General features: G+C 43.5%; 1 protein-coding gene across 5 annotated transcripts in view; it reads right to left on the bottom strand.

The window, feature by feature from the left end:
- DCAF6 (DDB1 and CUL4 associated factor 6) overlaps positions 1 to 8379 on the bottom strand; it is a 622202-nt gene extending 613823 nt beyond the window's left edge. For all 5 annotated transcript variants that reach the window (XM_069204156.1, XM_069204153.1, XM_069204157.1 and 2 more), the window contains exon 1: positions 8128 to 8379. In XM_069204156.1, coding sequence (XP_069060257.1) covers positions 8128 to 8218 — 91 coding nt within the window. In that variant the 5' untranslated portion in view covers positions 8219 to 8379. The remainder of the gene's footprint in view (positions 1 to 8127) is intronic.
- Positions 8380 to 18542: the final 10163 nt, after the last annotated feature.

The raw sequence follows: 18542 nt of genomic DNA on the forward strand, positions 1-18542 counted from the left end.
ATACGCAGACGATGTCCTCCTATATCTATCCAACCCGGCTAAAAGTGGCCCCCGCGTGCTAGAGATCCTGGGCCTCTTCGCCGAAGCCTCGGGCTGATCCTGAACCCCGCCAAGTCCCTACTGGTCCCCCTACACCGCTCCCGGGATTGTGTGGACTGGCGGCGAAACATTCCAGTACGAAGAAATAGCTTCAAATATCTGGGAATGTATATTTCACTTCTCCCTGAGTTGACATGGGAACTTAACATTACACCGTTAACCAGAAAAATCTGAAGTGATCTCCTACACTGGAGGACACTCCCCCTTAACCTGCTCGGTAGAATCGCGCTCTACAAGATGATGATCCTTCCTAGGCTCCTCTACCTCCTGCAAAATTTTCCCCATCCCATCCCTAGGAAATGGTTTGGGGAAATGGACTCATTGGTGCGCCAATTTATATGGAGCGGAGCCCGCCCACGGTTAGCGCTCAAAACCTGCCAGAGGGATGTATATGATGGAGGTTTGGTCATGTCCAATATCCACTCCTACCACCTCGCGACACAAGTACTTGTGATTAATGACTGGATGGGGGGTGGGTGGACAGATCCGGCGTACCGACTGGATCTCCAAACGATGGGTTACCCACAGATTTTGGACACCCTCTATGGAGGTCCGATCTCTCGAGACGTCCCAGATGTGACCAGGGTGGTTCTACAGGGATGGCGGACGGCTCAAAAGTCGACGGGGTGGTGGGGATGACTTACCCAACAGACCCCACTGTGGCATGGGAGGCAATTGGTGGAGGTGGTGGGCCTGGAGGGGTTTCGGAACTGGGACAACATAGGCATCTCCACACTAGGCGATGTCTGGAACGGGTCACACATACGGTCCTTTGAAGATCTCCAGAAAAACTTTTCATTAAACAAGACACAGTTTCACAGATACCTCCAGCTCCGACATGCCTTATCAGTACACATCGGAGAGGGAGAAAACATACCTGAATGCAGCCTCATGGAGGCCAAGGCATTGATGGGGAGCCTAGGTAGGGGAGGTGTTTCCCAAATATATCGCACCCTGGTCTCCGGCACCTCGGGCTCCCTGGGGGTACTTCGCCAGAGATGGGAGGGGTGGGTGGGCCCCATGGAAGAGATGGAATGGGGTGAGGCGCTAATGGCCCCGCGAGCCCTGGCGATCGCCACCCGTTTCAGATTGATACAAACTTACTTTTTGCACACAGCATACCTCACACCCGACAAACTACACAGAGCGGGCCTCCGCCCCAACGCTGAGTGCCCCCGCTGCAGAAACCTTACAGCTGACTTCTTCCACATGGTGTGGACCTGCCCGGCCATGGTAGCCTATTGGGGAGCGGTCCTGGGGGAGATTTCTGAGGTGTTGCAGGAGAATATAGAGAGAGAGCCTCTACCCCTCCTCCTCGGGATCATGGGTGACATCGAGCTAAGGAGACCAGATCGAATTTTCCTTGGGGTGGCGTGCTTAGTGGCTAAGAGGGACATAGTGGCAAACTGGAAGGCCAAGAATGCCCCATCATTGGCTAAATGGAGACAGGGAGTGGATTGGTGTGCGCAGAGTGAAAAACTTGTATATGAGGCTAGAGGATGTCCGAATAAATATAATAGGATATGGGGGAAATGGGAGGCCGCACTAGGCTCCTGAATACTATGTTATCTTTAATATTAGTGCTAGCTGGGATCACGGGTTCGACCAATGTTGGATGCCCGTTGGCATCGTGTTATGACGTTTGTATCATGGTTATTCTTTCTTTTGCAAAAATCAATAAAAATTATTTATAAAACAAAAAATAATAATAAGTAGGAAATTAAGTTTGGCAAAGAACCAGCCACTACACAAATGGCAGAGGTTTGTCATAAGAGTAGCTCGTATCAATTAATATAATGGACAAAACATGGTAATCTATATTTTACAGTTTTTTTAAAGATCAATCAGGAAAGACAGAGTTGTACACACACACAGGAGCAAGGTGATGGCGGTCCATGTGGCAACAACAAAGGGACGCCTGGTCTGAAGTGAAGAAAAGCAGTAAGTACCACCAAATGTGAGAAATTACGCTACAAGCACAAAGCACTAGTCTGATCACAGGACTGCTGCTTGGGGATAAGGTTCTGGGGATCTGTACTAGCCAAACTGAAGACGAGTGTCAGGGAAAGCCAAATGACGGGCCAATAGTATTAAATTACATATATGAGCAAGGACAGCATACGAGAGCAACGTGCCAGCTCCTTCCTTCCTGCTCTGCTCTACACATCCACAGGTCAGAGGAAACAACTGAGACCAAGACAGGCAGATAAACATAAGCAAAGAGAACATTGCTTCTCTGCCAAAGAGCAGGTGAAGACCAACAGAATCATAAAGGGACAGAGCTTATCCTTCCCACACAGTAACTAGGAGCATGCTAGATGGCTCTGATGCAGATCATGGATACTTACCTTCCTAATACCAAACACCTTGGGTATTAGGGTATCATTAGATGGGTGCCACAGGGTGAGCCTCAAGGATGTAAGTGTTTCCTTAATTTGACAAATACATGAACTGCTACGCACTCAGGACTATATTAGTGTGTTCTACTGGCAGATAATGTTTAGAAAAAGAAAAGGAACAAATGCCTCTCAAAAGTTGTATGTTAAAATGGATTCTGATCAGATATAACATAACAGATTCATGTCATACCTTTGAAAGAGTAAAAAAAGACAGTTGGCTAGTCTTTCACATAAGACTAAAGAGAAAGGTTCTAGGGAAGGCAATCAAGCTTGGTTTCTGTACAATACAACAGGCACTTCTAAATACAGTTTTTTCGGGGGGGTGAAAACAGCAAAAATAGTTTGATTATTAAAACGTAGTAGCAGACCACACTGTCAGTCAGTGAGAACATACTTTGGCAAAGCCAATAGGTTTCTGCTCTCAAAGGGTTAACTATTTTGACTTTGCCAATTTTATTTTTCCATTCACATGTTAACAAAACACGTGTGAAGATGCATGTGCACTAGTGGGAATCTTGCAATGGGTTTCCAATTAACGAAAGCCCATTGTAAGACGGAAACAGATACGTACGCAATCCCTAGTACACAAGGGTACTACTGCGTCATGAAACGAATACATCAGATGTGCATCCTGATCTAACACAGCAGATGGCCATATTACAACGGTACATAAATTCAAAGTAAGAAAACAAAGTGTTCACCAGAGCAAAAAAGAAATGAGGTACAAGGTAGCATTTTCAGCTGCCAAGCCCTTGTTAAAAAAAAAATGAAAACATGGACCGAAGGCACTTAAGAACAAAGCATGTGAAGGCCGGGGAGCACTTTGCAGCTGCCAGGCCCTTGATAAAAAAAAAAAGAAATGAGGAAGCGCAAGGAAACAAGCACTCCCGGGGAGTGCTGATAAATAAAAGGGAAAAAAAGAGTCCCCTAAAAGAAGTAGTGGAAAATACAGCTCTTCCTGTCAGATCTCTGAGAGCGAAATCACACTGGGCTTAACAAAGACAAGATTGGGGAAAGACAGTGAATCAAAAGCAGACACAAGAGATGGACAACAAAGCCATCCAATTATGAGCATGGAGCCGACTCAATGGTTATGGTGTAAGTGCCATAGTGTTACTGGGATGGGGTTAGTGGGGAATCGAGCCCTATGCAGGGAAGGGTTTTTCAGGAGGGCCCGAAGCGGGAAGGGGAGTTCCGTCCCATGAGGGTCTGCATTTCTGTGTTTATGGGAGCAGATTGTCGCCCCGTGTGTCGACCTGACCGTTTGCTTACATTGTTTAGTATTTGTGAATTAGCAATATTGTTGGGAATAAAGACGGAAGCACATGTGGCCAATCGGGAAATAGTGACATTTCTTTAAAGACTCTGGGAAGTATCTCATGGGAAAACCAGGAACTTCAGTAGTACAGGCTGTATTAGCCATTTATTTCTACATATACATGAAGGCTAATGTAAACAGCAATACAAGAATCCGTTTCAGCATTACTATTATTATTTGTAGCATTTACTGGCCTTCAAAGGTTTTCTAGTATAAAATGATCAGATGTAGTGGATTTGTCCTGAACGAGTAGTGAATTGATGTGCAATAATTGTTTCACCACTCTATTTGACACAAAACACTTGACACAGGAACGTTTTTTTAATAAATAGAAAAAATGCTGCAGTGAAAATGGCAGCCTCCAACCAAAACAACATTTTGACAGTGAAAAGACCTACCAACGAGGCCGTTCAAATTGGGTTAAGAACATAAATAGTTTATCTTCTGTGGTAGCTAATATACAAACATATGTGTAAGGTAGCACAACTCAAAAGAAACCTAGAATTCAGATCAAGAAATAGAGACCTAATTAATTAAACAAACTGTTTTCCAGCAAGTTATGGATGACTGAAATTGTAATTGCATTTGTATAGCACTTCATTACCTGTTCTGTGGCACTGAGGCACTTTACTGGATGAGTAGCATGCTACACTAGGAGTAAGTACTTGGTTCGAAGGGTGTTGTACCTGCAATAAGGATTATGTGGGAAGCATTTTAGTGTGTATGCATGAGTGACCGGAGTGACGTTCTTATCCTACGTTGTGTTGCAGCATGTACCAGTGAAGTAGAGGAAAGACGAGTTAGAGCTCATACAGATTATACTAAATGGCTGTGTCAAACTACTCTGTGGGCCCAATATGAGGTTTTTGTTGATTACCAAGCCTGCAAACCACAACTTGTACTGATACAGAAATTAAGACATCCACTCTAAATTCTGTATGGTCTAGAGAAAAGAGAGTAATAACGTAGTGCTCCGTGGATGATCTGCATTACAGTAAACCCTAGTGGAACGTGTTTCACTGAAAGAATGTATAATGCTTTAGAGTGGCAACTCGTGAAGCTAGTGAGGGTCGAGAGTTGGACCCAATGGACTATATTAGCTAGCAAAGATGCCAGCAGTTATGCAGCAGATGTCTGAATTGCATTGGTTGTATGTCTTCATTGGTACTGAGGGGCTTAATTTAGAAGGCTCATGTCTCGCCAGACTATACATCAAGATCCTTTACACGATTGGCGGTAAGGAGGCAGTTTGGATTCATCACCAGCAGGTGCTTCAGACCCTCTGCTTTTAATTCCAATATATGTGCTACCATATTAATTTCTTGGAAATCATATAGCAGTTAATCTTAGTGCTTTCTGCTTCATATTGCAGGGATTAACAGGTTTAATTATTAAACAACTCCATGGCACTCCCAACTATGTGGGTTTCTAAGCTATGTTCTACCTCCTTGCTACAAAAATGTTAACCTGCTATTACACAAGCAAGAAAGAAATAATTAATTAATCTACACTACTGTTTTGCTCTTTGCAAGGTGCATTAGTCTGAAGTATCCCTGAAACAAATTCGAAAACAACACACAAATGTTTGAAAGTTGTGATTATTATTATTTCGCTTTAAATTCCTGAAAAAGTTTTCATTTTTCTTTTCAGGTGAACAACACCCTCATAAACGTTTAGCCAGTTTTACTGGCATAGTTTCACTCTCATCCATGTTATTGCATTACAAAGCAACACGTACACACATTCTCCATACACCAAATGTCTATTCCGTGCACAACGAAATTAATCAAAACAATCAACACCCACCACAACTACTACAATTCGAATGGAACTAGGCATTTGTGTTCCTAACATTGAAAAATGTTTACTGACATGATGACTATATTCGGCAGCTGGATTGACAAACTTTGAATGGAAGCTCAGGTAGCTGCACAAAATGTCCAACACAAGACTTTATAAAGATGTGATTATTGGCTCACTTGCACAACATCAAGTTATCGTTCACCCCCTCTCAATACTGGACTATCACCAAAGCACTATGGATTAAAGTAGTTTAAATAACTAAAAAAACAAAAACTCTCTCCTTTCAAGAACTCATAGACAAAGGTAACCGTTATTCTGGGACCTGCCCAGTTTAGGACCAAATTATTTAAAGGCTAATCTCACAACTAAACTACGATCAAGAATCGTTTGTCTACTGTCAACCTGACCAGTAGCGAAGATTACCGAGGCGTCGACTAGATCCACTGGCAAAGTTTAGGGAAGATGCAGTCTTGATCTACATTACCTGACTCTTCAGCGCTATGAAGTGGCCCAAAAGCGACATTATGGTGTTTTGCAAAAGCCCTAAATAAATAGATAACAATTAATTATAACCCACGTGGTTAATGCTGTAGAGTCTACTGGGGCCAGATACCTCCAGCAGCAAAGTGATTTCACGAGCCTTCGGCTCTGGCTTAAGAATTCTCTACAAATGTGCTCTGGTTAGGCTGTAGCGAGTAACACAATAGGAGCATTTTCCATTAAACTAAGGGGTGGAATCAAATAAACAATGAGGTGACCAATAACATGGGTAATGGCCAATATGTTGCACTGGCAATGTTGAGGTCCAGCTGCCGGTCGGGGGTAACAGGACTGAAGGGGGTGCTCAGGGCACTTTTGAAAGATTTTGACTGTACTAATGGAGCAGGACAATGTGCAGTGCATTCACTAATTTGGGCAGGTGACATTCCTCGTGGAGTTTGGAAAGCATACATTATACGTTATTAGCTATAAAAAACACTAACATACATCAGAATATACTGATGAAGGCAACAGAAGAAGGGTGGTGCAATGTCCCCTGAAGATAAATACACGTAATGAAGAAGGCTTGTATGCAATACACAATCTACTGTCAGACAATACTAATGGATTAGGAAAAGTGAGCAGTGAATGCTCTTAGTGGTGACAGAGGTGAAGAAGTGCTGCACATTTGCAGCACACAAAAATAAGTGATGGATGCAGTGCGTAAATTAATCTCAGTCACTATAGTGTGTGGCAGTACACACTGTAAGTTGAAGACAGTACTGATGAAGGTGCACACTCTCAGAGCTGGGTGACAGCATTGATGCTCTCTCTGCATGCTCTGAAAATGGGCACAAAAATGTAATCAGTATGGGTATTGACGGCACAGGTGTAGCATTGCATACGAGGTAGGTGGACTGATTTAGCTTGGCAGGTGTACAGTGCACACTCCGAAGAAACAGAAAACAATTGTGGACCAGGACAGATGTGCAAAGCAATCTGGATGGGTGCAGACAGCACCGAAGAAGCAATGCATGCTTTGAGGTAGATGACAACCATGATGGAGAAAGGCAGGTGTGAAGTGCACACTTCGAGGATGGGCACAGCAGGGCAGGTGTGCAATGCAATCTGTGTGGGTGATGACAACATGGGTGGAATAATGCACACCTCGAGCTGAATTATAGCGCGGATGGGGCAGGACAGGTGTGCAGTGCACAGTGTGAGGATGGAACAGCACTGATGTAGCATGACAGGTGCGCAGTGCACACGCGGAGCTGGTAACAGCACTATTACAGCAAGGCGGGTGGGCAGTGAAAGTTCTAATGTAGATGGAAACACTGGTGAAGAAAAGCGTTATCCAAGCTGGAAGACACCAATGACGGCAATGGACAGCTGTTTCGCGTTTAATCTAAGCTGTTAACCGTGACAGCTATGATAGATGGGGAAGGGCAGGTGTGCAGCTAAAGCTGTCCCTGGGGGACAATACAAGCTGAGGACAACAGATATGCAAGGCACAGAGGTTATAACACTGAGAGGGCGGTTGTGCTGTATGAACTAAGTGAAAGTGTAGTGTAAGGCAGTGCAGAATCTAAGAGTGGTGACTGAACCGAGGAAGTGGAGCAAACAGATTAGAGGTGGCTGCCTGGACAGAGCAAGTCTGCGGTGCACACAATAAGATGAATGTCGTTATGATGGTGCAGGACAGGTGTGTAGTGCACACACAGCCTACTGGGTGCTACTCTAGGAAGGGTTCACAATGCTCGCTGTGACCTAGGACCGTGTGGAAGGCTTTAATGGTTCGTTAACCTGTTGAGCTCACACTCGGTGTCCCAAAATGCTGTCAAAGGCAGGGGCAACTAAAACACATAAGCAGCCTGTGAGGAGTCTGCTCCTCTCTTGTGTGCTGCTGGGGGGACTAGAGGTGATGCTCCTGCCTCGCTGCCTTGCATGAACAGAGCAGCTGTCAGCTCACACCATCCTCATGCCCCCTACTAACAGCCCACCCCATCCCTACGACCATACACTCACCCAGATAGTTGATACGGAGCTCAGAGGGATCACCGAGCCCCAGGGATCGCTTCCGGACGTCCCACAGCAAGTGTCCAGTACCATGGGCCATAGCAGGCTGGGTTCCCGACCTGTGACGGCGTGCAGAGTCGACAGGGAGCGCACAGGGTCCACCTCTGCAGACGCCTACAGTGCCCAGTAGGCACTCGACCCCAAACAACTACACGGCCGCCGCCGCAGCCTACTAGTTCGGAACTGAGTCAGGGCCAGTCTGCGGCTGTGCGGTGCGTGCTGACGTCACGTGGTACCCGTGCGCCGGCTCTTGGCCGGTGTTCGAGCTGTCATTGAGGCCGGCGACAAGGAGGAGTGTGCCTGTGTGCGCTCTGCAAAGCCCTCTCTGGTCTGGAGCAATTCAACTTTAAGTGATGTTCGTATGACAGGAGAGCTCAGTTTTTTCCGTTGTAAGTAGGTTCGCGGCGTCCCGAGGGCAGAGTTGAAATTCTTTTTTAGTTGAAGAGTGTTTAGACCCTCACAGAATAGCCTTTTTCATAAAGACAGGAACCCAAAATATGACGTTATTTTACATTTAAAAAAAGTACTTTTAAAACTGTTAACGCGTCCTTCTATGTTAATTTATTACACATTAGTACTCGTTTTAGGCCAATGAATCTTGTGACCCAGTGGTGATACACCGTAGGACGAGTAACTGATCAATATGTCAAGTAATATATCAATAATGTCATCAATATTTACTATCACAATGCACTTTACTTTGGATAAAGACATTAATCAAATTGTCGACGCAACCATGACCTTTCAGTCATGAATAACCTCACCTTTTGATAGAATTTTTATGAATTTTATTCCCTATTGATTACAATCTACGAGCAAAAGAGTTCATCTGAATACCAAGAAACATAAGAGCATTGTTACGATATGGCAACTGTGATAAGATTTCATTAATGCAAAAGTCACAAACATAAGAACATAGCAAGGCGTGAACATAGATTAGGTTACAACAAATATCATGTACGTCTCAGTTCAGCAAAGCGTAACGTCAGTCATTTGTCTATTTGCATCAGTCAGAGTGAATTTCCTATCCTAACCGCTAATTAGCATCAGCATGTTGGGTTTCATGCAAAACAATTTAGAACACCAATTTAAAAAACATCTAGCTATGGTCTCTATCAAAAGAGCAGTTGGTACCTAGAAAGGAAAAGCAAACAGACAAATTACAAATTGCATTGTCATAATTACCCTCCAAGGATTAGATCAGCACACAGGATCAGTCTTCGTCTTCAGGACATCAGTCAAAACGCCATCAGCCTAGACTCGTCTAAAGGATAGGGGACACATCCCTCATAAGGAGGAGAAGTGCAAAGGGGCAGTCTATGGGTGAAGATGATTTAATAAGTCACAAAGTCACCAAACAGAGTGACAGAGTTTCTGGATGAAATCAATAGCATTCCCTAGCTAGTTCTGACAACCCTTCTGTGACATGGGTTTTTATCCCTTTTTCGTAATACCTTCCCCCAAAATTCTATTGGACACTCACTATACCCCACTATCTTTAACCTATCAAATTATACATTAGGTAATTCCAATTGTCACCCCACGATAATTCATAACATTTTGATTGGTCTTCATAATTGACGCCTTCGGAGGTGGCACATACGGGGGGTTACTTCACCATTTGGCACGTCTTCTCGGGTCATGAGTTCCTTTGTCCATGGTTTAACGTCCTTGTACATTACATTAATCTACTTTTGTATTAAAACTCATACTAAAGCAGCAAGCATGAGGATGAGAACAGAATCTGTATTGATACATAGAATGAAGAAAAGGAACATTTGCAGGGTCAGGGCCCTTTGCGAGTCAGCACACTGGAAAACAGGAAAATGCTTTTAATATGAGAGCTAGGCAGCTAAATCCACAGCTCACGCTAACTTAAGGCCTATAGGATTTTCAATGCAATATCGTAAATACTAATATAAGCTTGATTAATCATAACGCAAACAATTTTACTCATAATTGTCATTAGTTCGTATACACAATGGTAACTTCACATATCATAGTATTAATTCAAATGCACGTTAAGCAAATCACTGATTATTGTCGTTTTCCATGCAGCATCGTTAAGCATTGGTATAAGCATTTCACTTTTAGTATATGTAATATTTGAACTACGCTCTCTCAGTCCCTCCTCTGATGACGCTCTTCATCACACAAACCTTTCCCTTTGACCTTTCATTTTTAATTTTTCACCTTGCACATGATGCGCATTTCAACATCTTGTCCCTTATGTGCCCTTTCCCAGATTTCATTGAACATTTTCTCTCTTTCACTTTCTTCATTTCTTCTGGTTCTTTTGGTCCAATTTTTCTTAATTTTATCATTAATTTTGCATGCCCCACACAATCCTAATAGACAGACCAGAACAATTAATAGACCCATTAGTATTTTTGCAAGCACCCCATTCCAAATATTGGTAAACCAGCTCCCTACGCTGGCAATTCCCTCTCCAAATTTCTCCCAGACACCAAGTTCCTTCAAATCCTTCAAATCTCTACTATCTCTAATAAGGTTAGTAAGTATACCTCTAATCTTTTTACTATTGTCCGGAATGAACGAGCTACAATGGCGCTCGTTAAGCATCTTGCAGACCCCTCCACTCTTTGCTAAAAGAATGTCTACAGGGAGTGCAGAATTATTAGGCAAGTTGTATTTTTTTATTGAACAACAACCATGTTCTCAATGAACCCAAAAAACTAATTAATATCAAAGCTGAATATATTTGGAAGTAGTTTTTAGTTTGTTTTTAGTTTTAGCTGTGTTAGGGGGATATCTGTGTGTGCAGGTGACTATTACTGTGCATAATTATTAGGCAACTTAACAAAAAAAAATATATACCCATTTCAATTATTTATTATTACCAGTGAAACCAATATAACATCTCAACATTCACAAATATACATTTCTGACATTCAAAAACAAAACAAAAACAAATCAGTGACCAATATAGCCACCTTTCTTTGCAAGGACACTCAAAAGCCTGCCATCCATGGATTCTGTCAGTGTTTTGATCTGTTCACCATCAACATTGCGTGCAGCAGCAACCACAGCCTCCCAGACACTGTTCAGAGAGGTGTACTGTTTTCCCTCCTTGTAAATCTCACATTTGATGATGGACCACAGGTTCTCAATGGGGTTCAGATCAGGTGAACAAGGAGGCCATGTCATTAGAATTCCTTCTTTTATACCCTTTCTTGCCAGCCACGCTGTGGAGTACTTGGACGCGTGTGATGGAGCATTGTCCTGCATGAAAATCATGTTTTTCTTGAAGGATGCAGACTTCTTCCTGTACCACTGCTTGAAGAAGGTGTCTTCCAGGAACTGGCAGTAGGACTGGGAGTTGAGCTTGACTCCATCCTGAACCCGAAAAGGCCCCACAAGCTCATCTTTGATGATACCAGCCCAAACCAGTACTCCACCTCCACCTTGCTGGCGTCTGAGTCGGACTGGAGCTCTCTGCCCTTTACCAATCCAGCCACGGGCCCATCCATCTGGCCCATCAAGACTCACTCTCATTTCATCAGTCCATAAAACCTTAGAAAAATCAGTCTTGAGATATTTCTTGGCCCAGTCTTGACGTTTCAGCTTGTGTGTCTTGTTCAGTGGTGGTCGTCTTTCAGCCTTTCTTACCTTGGCCATGTCTCTGAGTATTGCACACCTTGTGCTTTTGGGCACTCCAGTGATGTTGCAGCTCTGAAATATGGCCAAACTGGTGGCAAGTGGCATCGTGGCAGCTGCACGCTTGACTTTTCTCAGTTCATGGGCAGTTATTTTGCGCCTTGGTTTTTCCACACGCTTCTTGCGACCCTGTTGACTATTTTGAATGAAACGCTTGATTGTTCGATGATCACGCTTCAGAAGCTTTGCAATTTTAAGAGTGCTGCATCCCTCTGCATGATATCTCACTATTTTTGACTTTTCTGAGCCTGTCAAGTCCTTCTTTTGACCCATTTTGCCAAAGGAAAGGAAGTTGCCTAATAATTATGCACATCTGATATAGGGTGTTGATGTCATTAGACCACACCCCTTCTCTTTACAGAGATGCACATCACCTAATATGCTTAATTGGTAGTAGGCTTTCGAGCCTATACAGCTTGGAGTAAGACAACATGCATAAAGAGGATGATGTGGTCAAAATACTCATTTGCCTAATAATTCTGCACTCCCTGTAAAGCAGGCCGATTTTGAAGAGTCATAGCTCTTTCTGCAGCAAGTTCAGTATCCATCAGGAGTATAGTCCCTGTGAAATTTGTCAGCATGTTATCCACAATAGTAGACAACTTTGGGATTTTCATAGAATTCAAGATAACCTCCACTGAAGGGATTATAGTTCCAAATATATCACCAATGACAGCAGTCACTGATTCTCGTTTTTGTCTAGGATGTTGTAATTCAGACGTTTTAGGTATTTGTTTTAAGTCATCAATCTGGTAAATCTTTGGGAAAACTATTCCCAAATAACATGTCCCATACCACCCCTTTGGGAGACGGTAATAAGCATTAATTCCACAGATGTAATAGATCCCAGGGATCGCTGGATCCTGTCCATTCAACATAAATGTCCACTTACTCTGAAACAAAAACACATGTCTACATTCACTCGTTCCCACAAACAAATTGTCCTGCTCAGATTTTGGTCTATATATACAAAGCCTACCTACATGTAATGCATCTATAGCTAGTTTGCCTTGAGTTTTGATTGCAGTATAAGCATAATCATTTGCATACGTGCGTTTCTCTAATCCTTTTTCTAATCTTTCCTTCAGTGCTTTGCGTCTATCATCAGTGTGATCTAAAAAGCTTTTCTCTACAGGTGATAGCAAGCAAGTCAAATTATTGCGATGTGCATAAGCAGTTCCAAATGTAAGCGTCGGCTCAAAGAATCCTCTAACTATTTTTATATCATGTTCCTTAGCTAGCTTGTTCAAGAATTCAATCACAGGCACAAAAAAAAACACAACATCCAGATTTGAATAAAAGTATTGCACATGCTCTTGATTATAGAACCTTGTTAGTAGCAAGCTGCAGCTAATTCCGTAAGTTAGAGGGAGGCTATGATAAGTAACTCCCTCCTGCACAGATGAAGGGATCTTGGTACAGACATAACAATCTTTCGCATCCATAGTCTCTACATACTCATTCAGCAAGCAATAGAAGACATTAGTAGAAAGTTCCCCCTTTGAATTAGTTCCCTCATGCAAGTGTCTTGCATCCTGCTAAAATCTTTCCCACGGTGTTAGTGTTGTAGTTTCAGGTTTTGGAGTAGTGTTAATAGTCTTTTTCTCCAACCACGGCATTCCCACAATCACACCCACAATTATTATTGCACACACAATACCTATTATAAGGCTTAACCAACCACACACCTTACTCCCCTTGTTACTACCTCTATTATAAGCCATGTCTGTATAGAATCAGATAGCAGAATAACAATCAACTAGAGGATGATTTAGGACTTTTTCTCTTGCTCTCTGTGTGTATTTACAGCGTCTTCACTCACTCCAAGACCCCCTTTCGTCAAATCAGGTTAGCAGCTTGTCACAATCAGATTTTTCAAATTCAATCCGGTTCTAATGTCACATTCGGTAATTTATAAAGTCTCTCTTTCAGTTTTCAGATTTTTCAATTTTAACCAAGTCTTTCTTTGGATCAGTTCAGGTACCGTAGTACTGGCCTGGTACTTCTCGGTCAAAACAGAACGCTAGGAATTCTTGTTGCCACTCAGATGTTGTAGCATACGCCCATTCAGGACCTGTATATCTTCTGTTTGCGACTCTCTTTCTTTTCAGTCTTCGTTCACCTTGCTGTTCTCCTTCACTTAGGTCTTCCACTCGGGATGTATCGTTCTCCTCTATTATTGTGTCTCTTGGTACGTCTCTTATCTTGAAGAGTGGTTTATCTGGCCAGTTATCACCCTTATGCGTCTTCTTTTGATGTGTCTTATCAGGACGCTGGACAGCACCCTCCTCTTGTACTATGGTGTTTTCACTTGATGGACCTGCAATTGGCTCAGGAGATTTTGGCACACTCCGATTTCTCTCCACTATTTCTCCTTCTTCTTCTTCTCCTTCTTCTTCTTCTTCTGGGTCTGTACCGGGTTCGAGTTCTAACCCGTATCTGTCTACTTCTGGGAGGATCTCTCCTTGATTTAGTTCTTCTGCTGCCTCTACTGAGATAGGCACTCCGTCACCTCTCTCGAACTCATTGACTGTTTGAGGGACGAGGCTGTCCTCAGTGGGCTCTCCGGCAGTCTCAGTTCCCTCTTGACTGTTTTCTGGCCCTGAGACGTCTCTTCTTGAAGCTGTTGTGCCGGAAACTTCAAGTTCCTCTTCAACAGGACACGTTACCTTTTTTGTGTGACTAGCATGTATCCAGTTTGGAACTCCGGCACACTTTACAGCAGTAGTGGTTGTCAAGATTACTTGATATGGCCCTTTCCAGTGTGGTTCCAGACACGACTTTCTCACGTGCTTCTTGACAACCACCCAGTCACCAGCTTGTAGAGAGTGGCCTGGATCGCCAATCGGTGGCAATGTGTTAGCTTCCACCTGGTGGGTGAAAGAGCGAATCACATCAGCCAAACCTTTGCAGTAGTCCAACACCATATCATCTGTGATATTCACTAGAGCATTTGCAGGTACTGCTGGCAACCTCATAGCTCTACCCATGAGGATTTCATGGGGTGATAGTCCAGTTTTCTTGTGTGGGGTGTTTCTCATTGACATCAGCACTAAGGGCAATGCATCTGGCCATTTCATACTAGTAGCTGCACACATTTTTGCCATTCTTGATTTTAAAGTACCGTTCATTTGCTCCACTAGTCCTGATGCTTCGGGGCGGTAGCTACAATGCAGCTTTTGTTCGATGTCAAGTGTGGCACACAGGAGTTTAATCACCTCATTGTCGAAGTGTCTGCCCCTATCTGACTCTATAGAGACCAGAAACCCGAACCTTGGTATCAGCTCCCTAAGTAGTAGTTTTGCAACTGTGAGGCTATCATTCCTACGTGTGGGGTAGGCTTCAATCCAGTGACTGAAAACACACACAATCACCAACACGTACTTCAATCCTCCACATGCAGGCATTTCAATGAAGTCCATCTGCATTTTGCTGAATGGACCACCAGCTCTCCCAATGTGGCTCAAAGTTACCACTGTCCCTTTCCCAGCATTCATCTGTTGACAGATGATGCACCTGTGACAAATGACTTCGGCAGCATGCCTGAATTTTGGATTGAACCAGTCGATTTTAAATAACCTGATCATTGCATCCCTCCAGAGGTGAGCCTGTCCATGATACAGCCTGGCAAACTGAGATAGAAGGCTGTTTGGCAGGACTAGTTTTCCTTCCTCTGAGACCCACAAATCATCAGCTCTCTGTACACATTGCATTCTCTGCCAGGAACGTTTTTCCTCTTTGCTTGCCCGACTTTGTACGTTTTTTAACTCATCTAGTGTGTCAACCACTCGTAATGCAAGGTTCAAACATGTGTCATTTTCAGTTTGCGGTAAAAATTACCACTGTTCCTTAAATGATATACAGTTCAGTGCACAAAACCTTGCGACTTGATCGGCATAACCGTTTCCCATGGACACAAAGTCTTGTGATCTAACATGAGCACTGCATTTCACCACGGCAATTTCAAGAGGTAACTGAATCGCATGTAACAAATCCTTTATTTGTTCACCATTTTCCACGGGAGAACCAGAAGAGGTCATGAAACCTCTCTGTGACCAAAGTTGGCCGAAATCATGTACAATTCCGAATCCATATCTGCTGTCAGTGTAGATAGTGACTCTCAGGTTTACAGCTGCGTGGCATGCTTTGGAAAGGGCAATTAATTCTGCCACTTGAGCGGAAAACACTTTCTCGAGCCAAGAGGCTTCAATGATACCAGCTATGGTACATACCGCATAACCAGCTCTCAGTATTCCAACAGAATCTCTTAAACAGGACCCATCAACAAACATGATACAGTCATTTTATTTCAACTGTGTGTCCTGAATGTCTGGACGTGGTTTGGTACATAGTTCAGTTACCTCAAGACAGTCATGTTCAAATTCTTCCTCATTGCTGATTTCAGTGTTTTCACCAGGAAGTAAAGTTGCCGGGTTCAACACGGTACACTGCTTAAGTGAGACATTTGGTGACCCAAGTATGATTGTCTCATACTTAGTGAGACGAGCATTTGTCATGTGCTGAGTTTTAGTTAGAGTCAACAGAATTTCAACTGAATGCGGAACCATTACTGTTAGGGGGTATCCCATGACTATGCCTTCACATTGTATAAGGCTCTGACCAACTGCTGCAACTGCGCGCAAACAACCCGTTAAGGCTGCTGCAACGGGGTCCAAGGTAGCTGAAAAATATGCTACAGGGCGATTTGCACCTCCATGGACCTGTTTTAAGATAGACAAAGAACAAGCATCACGTTCATGACAGAACTAAAGAAAAGGTTTCGTATAATCAGGCATTCCTAATGCTGTTGCCTTGCACATGCATTCTCTTAATTCCATAAATGACTCAAGCTTTTCTTTGGACAAGGCTATGGTATATGGCTCATCCTTGATCTCTTTGCCTGTCAGCTTTATCAAAGGTTTTGAAATGATCGAGAAGTTGGGTATCCACTGGCGACAGTAGCCCACCATTCCCAAAAACATCGTGACATCTCTTTTTGTCGTTGGAGGGTTCATTTGTAAAATGGCTGTTATCCTTTCCTTTGATATTCTCCTGGACCCTCTTTCAATCAAATGCCCTAGGTACTTCACCTCTTTCTGACAGTATTGTAACTTCCTAGGTGACACCTTGTGCCCATTCTTTCCCAAATGATTCAGTAATGCAATGGTATCGTATTTACAACTGTCCCTAGTTTTGGATGCAATCAGCAAATCATCAATGTACTGTACAAGGGTCAAATTAAAAGGCAGTACCAGGGACTCCAAATCCTTTTTCAATATCTGATTGAAGATGGACGGTGATTCAGAAAACCCTTGAGGAATTCTGCACCAACTGTACACCTTATCCAGGAATTTGAAACTGAACAAAAATTGGCTATCCTCATGAAGAGGTATCGAAAAGAAGGCTTGCGACAAGTCTACAACAGTGAACCATTCAGCATCACAGGGAACCTGGAACATGATTACCGCTGGATTGGGCACCACAGGGCAACATTTTACCACAATTTCATTTATTTTTCTCAAGTCCTGCACAATTCGAACTTTCCCACAGGGCTTCTTCAAACCCATTATGGGAGAGTTACACGGACTGCTCAAAACCTCTTTTAGGACTCCCTGCCTGAGAAAATCTGCAATTATTTGTGACACTTCGATGAGAACGTCTTGGGTCATATGATATTGTGGCACCTGAGGGAACGCCACATTTGGCTTTATCTGAACTTTAACTGGTCCTACCCCTTTTATTAGCCCTACTTCCTTTCCGGTCAGATCCCATACTTTCTCTGTTACCGTCCCCTGCAACTCGACAGGTAGATCAATCAAGGTAAGCATCGTGAACAGGCTAATGAAAGGGTAATCCTCATTAGCGGTCCCCGTGTCCTCTTCTGAGAACTGTCCTTCATCACCCTCATCATCACTATTTGTCTGCACTTCGATTCCGTCATTGGAACAGGTAATTGAACATTTTGTCTTGCACAGTAAGTCCCTTCCCAGTAGGGATACCGGACTCGAGTCGCAGACTGCAAACCTATGTAGCCCCTGAAAGTTGCCGATCTCAACCTGCACTGGATCTGTAATCGGGTTTGTCAGATACTGGTTTGCTACTCTGACCACTCTTATGGTACGCCCTGAAAGTAGCCATTTTGGAACCTCTGCACTTCTGACTGTAGAGCGTGTAGCTCCGGTATCAACCAGAAATGAGACCTTATAGCCCATCCCCTTTCCTTCCACATATGGACCCCTTTGATCCACCTCTAAGGATGCTGCAAGCCTGCACTCTTCACTGTCTGAGCTATCGTCTGACCATTCCCCATTCATGCCATTTTCACCTCGTAATGGGAACTGTTGTACTGTATTATTTTGACTCATTACCTGACCTGTGACCTGTTGAGGAAGCATCACCTGTTGCTGTCCCATCAGAGCCATTGGTAATTGCATTTGCTGTCTAGGTACCACAGGAATCTGCTGTTGTACTGGTTGTATTTGTACTGACTGAAAACGCGGCATTTGCATCTGCTGCATGGGCTGTACCCCTTGCATTTGTACCAGATTGTTCTGAAAATTTGGGTTTTGATGTCTCATTTTTGGGCCCCGTACATTTTGTAATGTACCAACATTAGCACTTTGCTGAACAACACCATCCTGCACCATATTCGGGCACTCCCGTTTCCAGTGCCCCACGCCCCCGCA

Source organism: Pleurodeles waltl, chromosome 8 (assembly GCF_031143425.1).
Source record: "Pleurodeles waltl isolate 20211129_DDA chromosome 8, aPleWal1.hap1.20221129, whole genome shotgun sequence".
NCBI classification, from domain to species: domain Eukaryota; kingdom Metazoa; phylum Chordata; class Amphibia; order Caudata; family Salamandridae; genus Pleurodeles; species Pleurodeles waltl.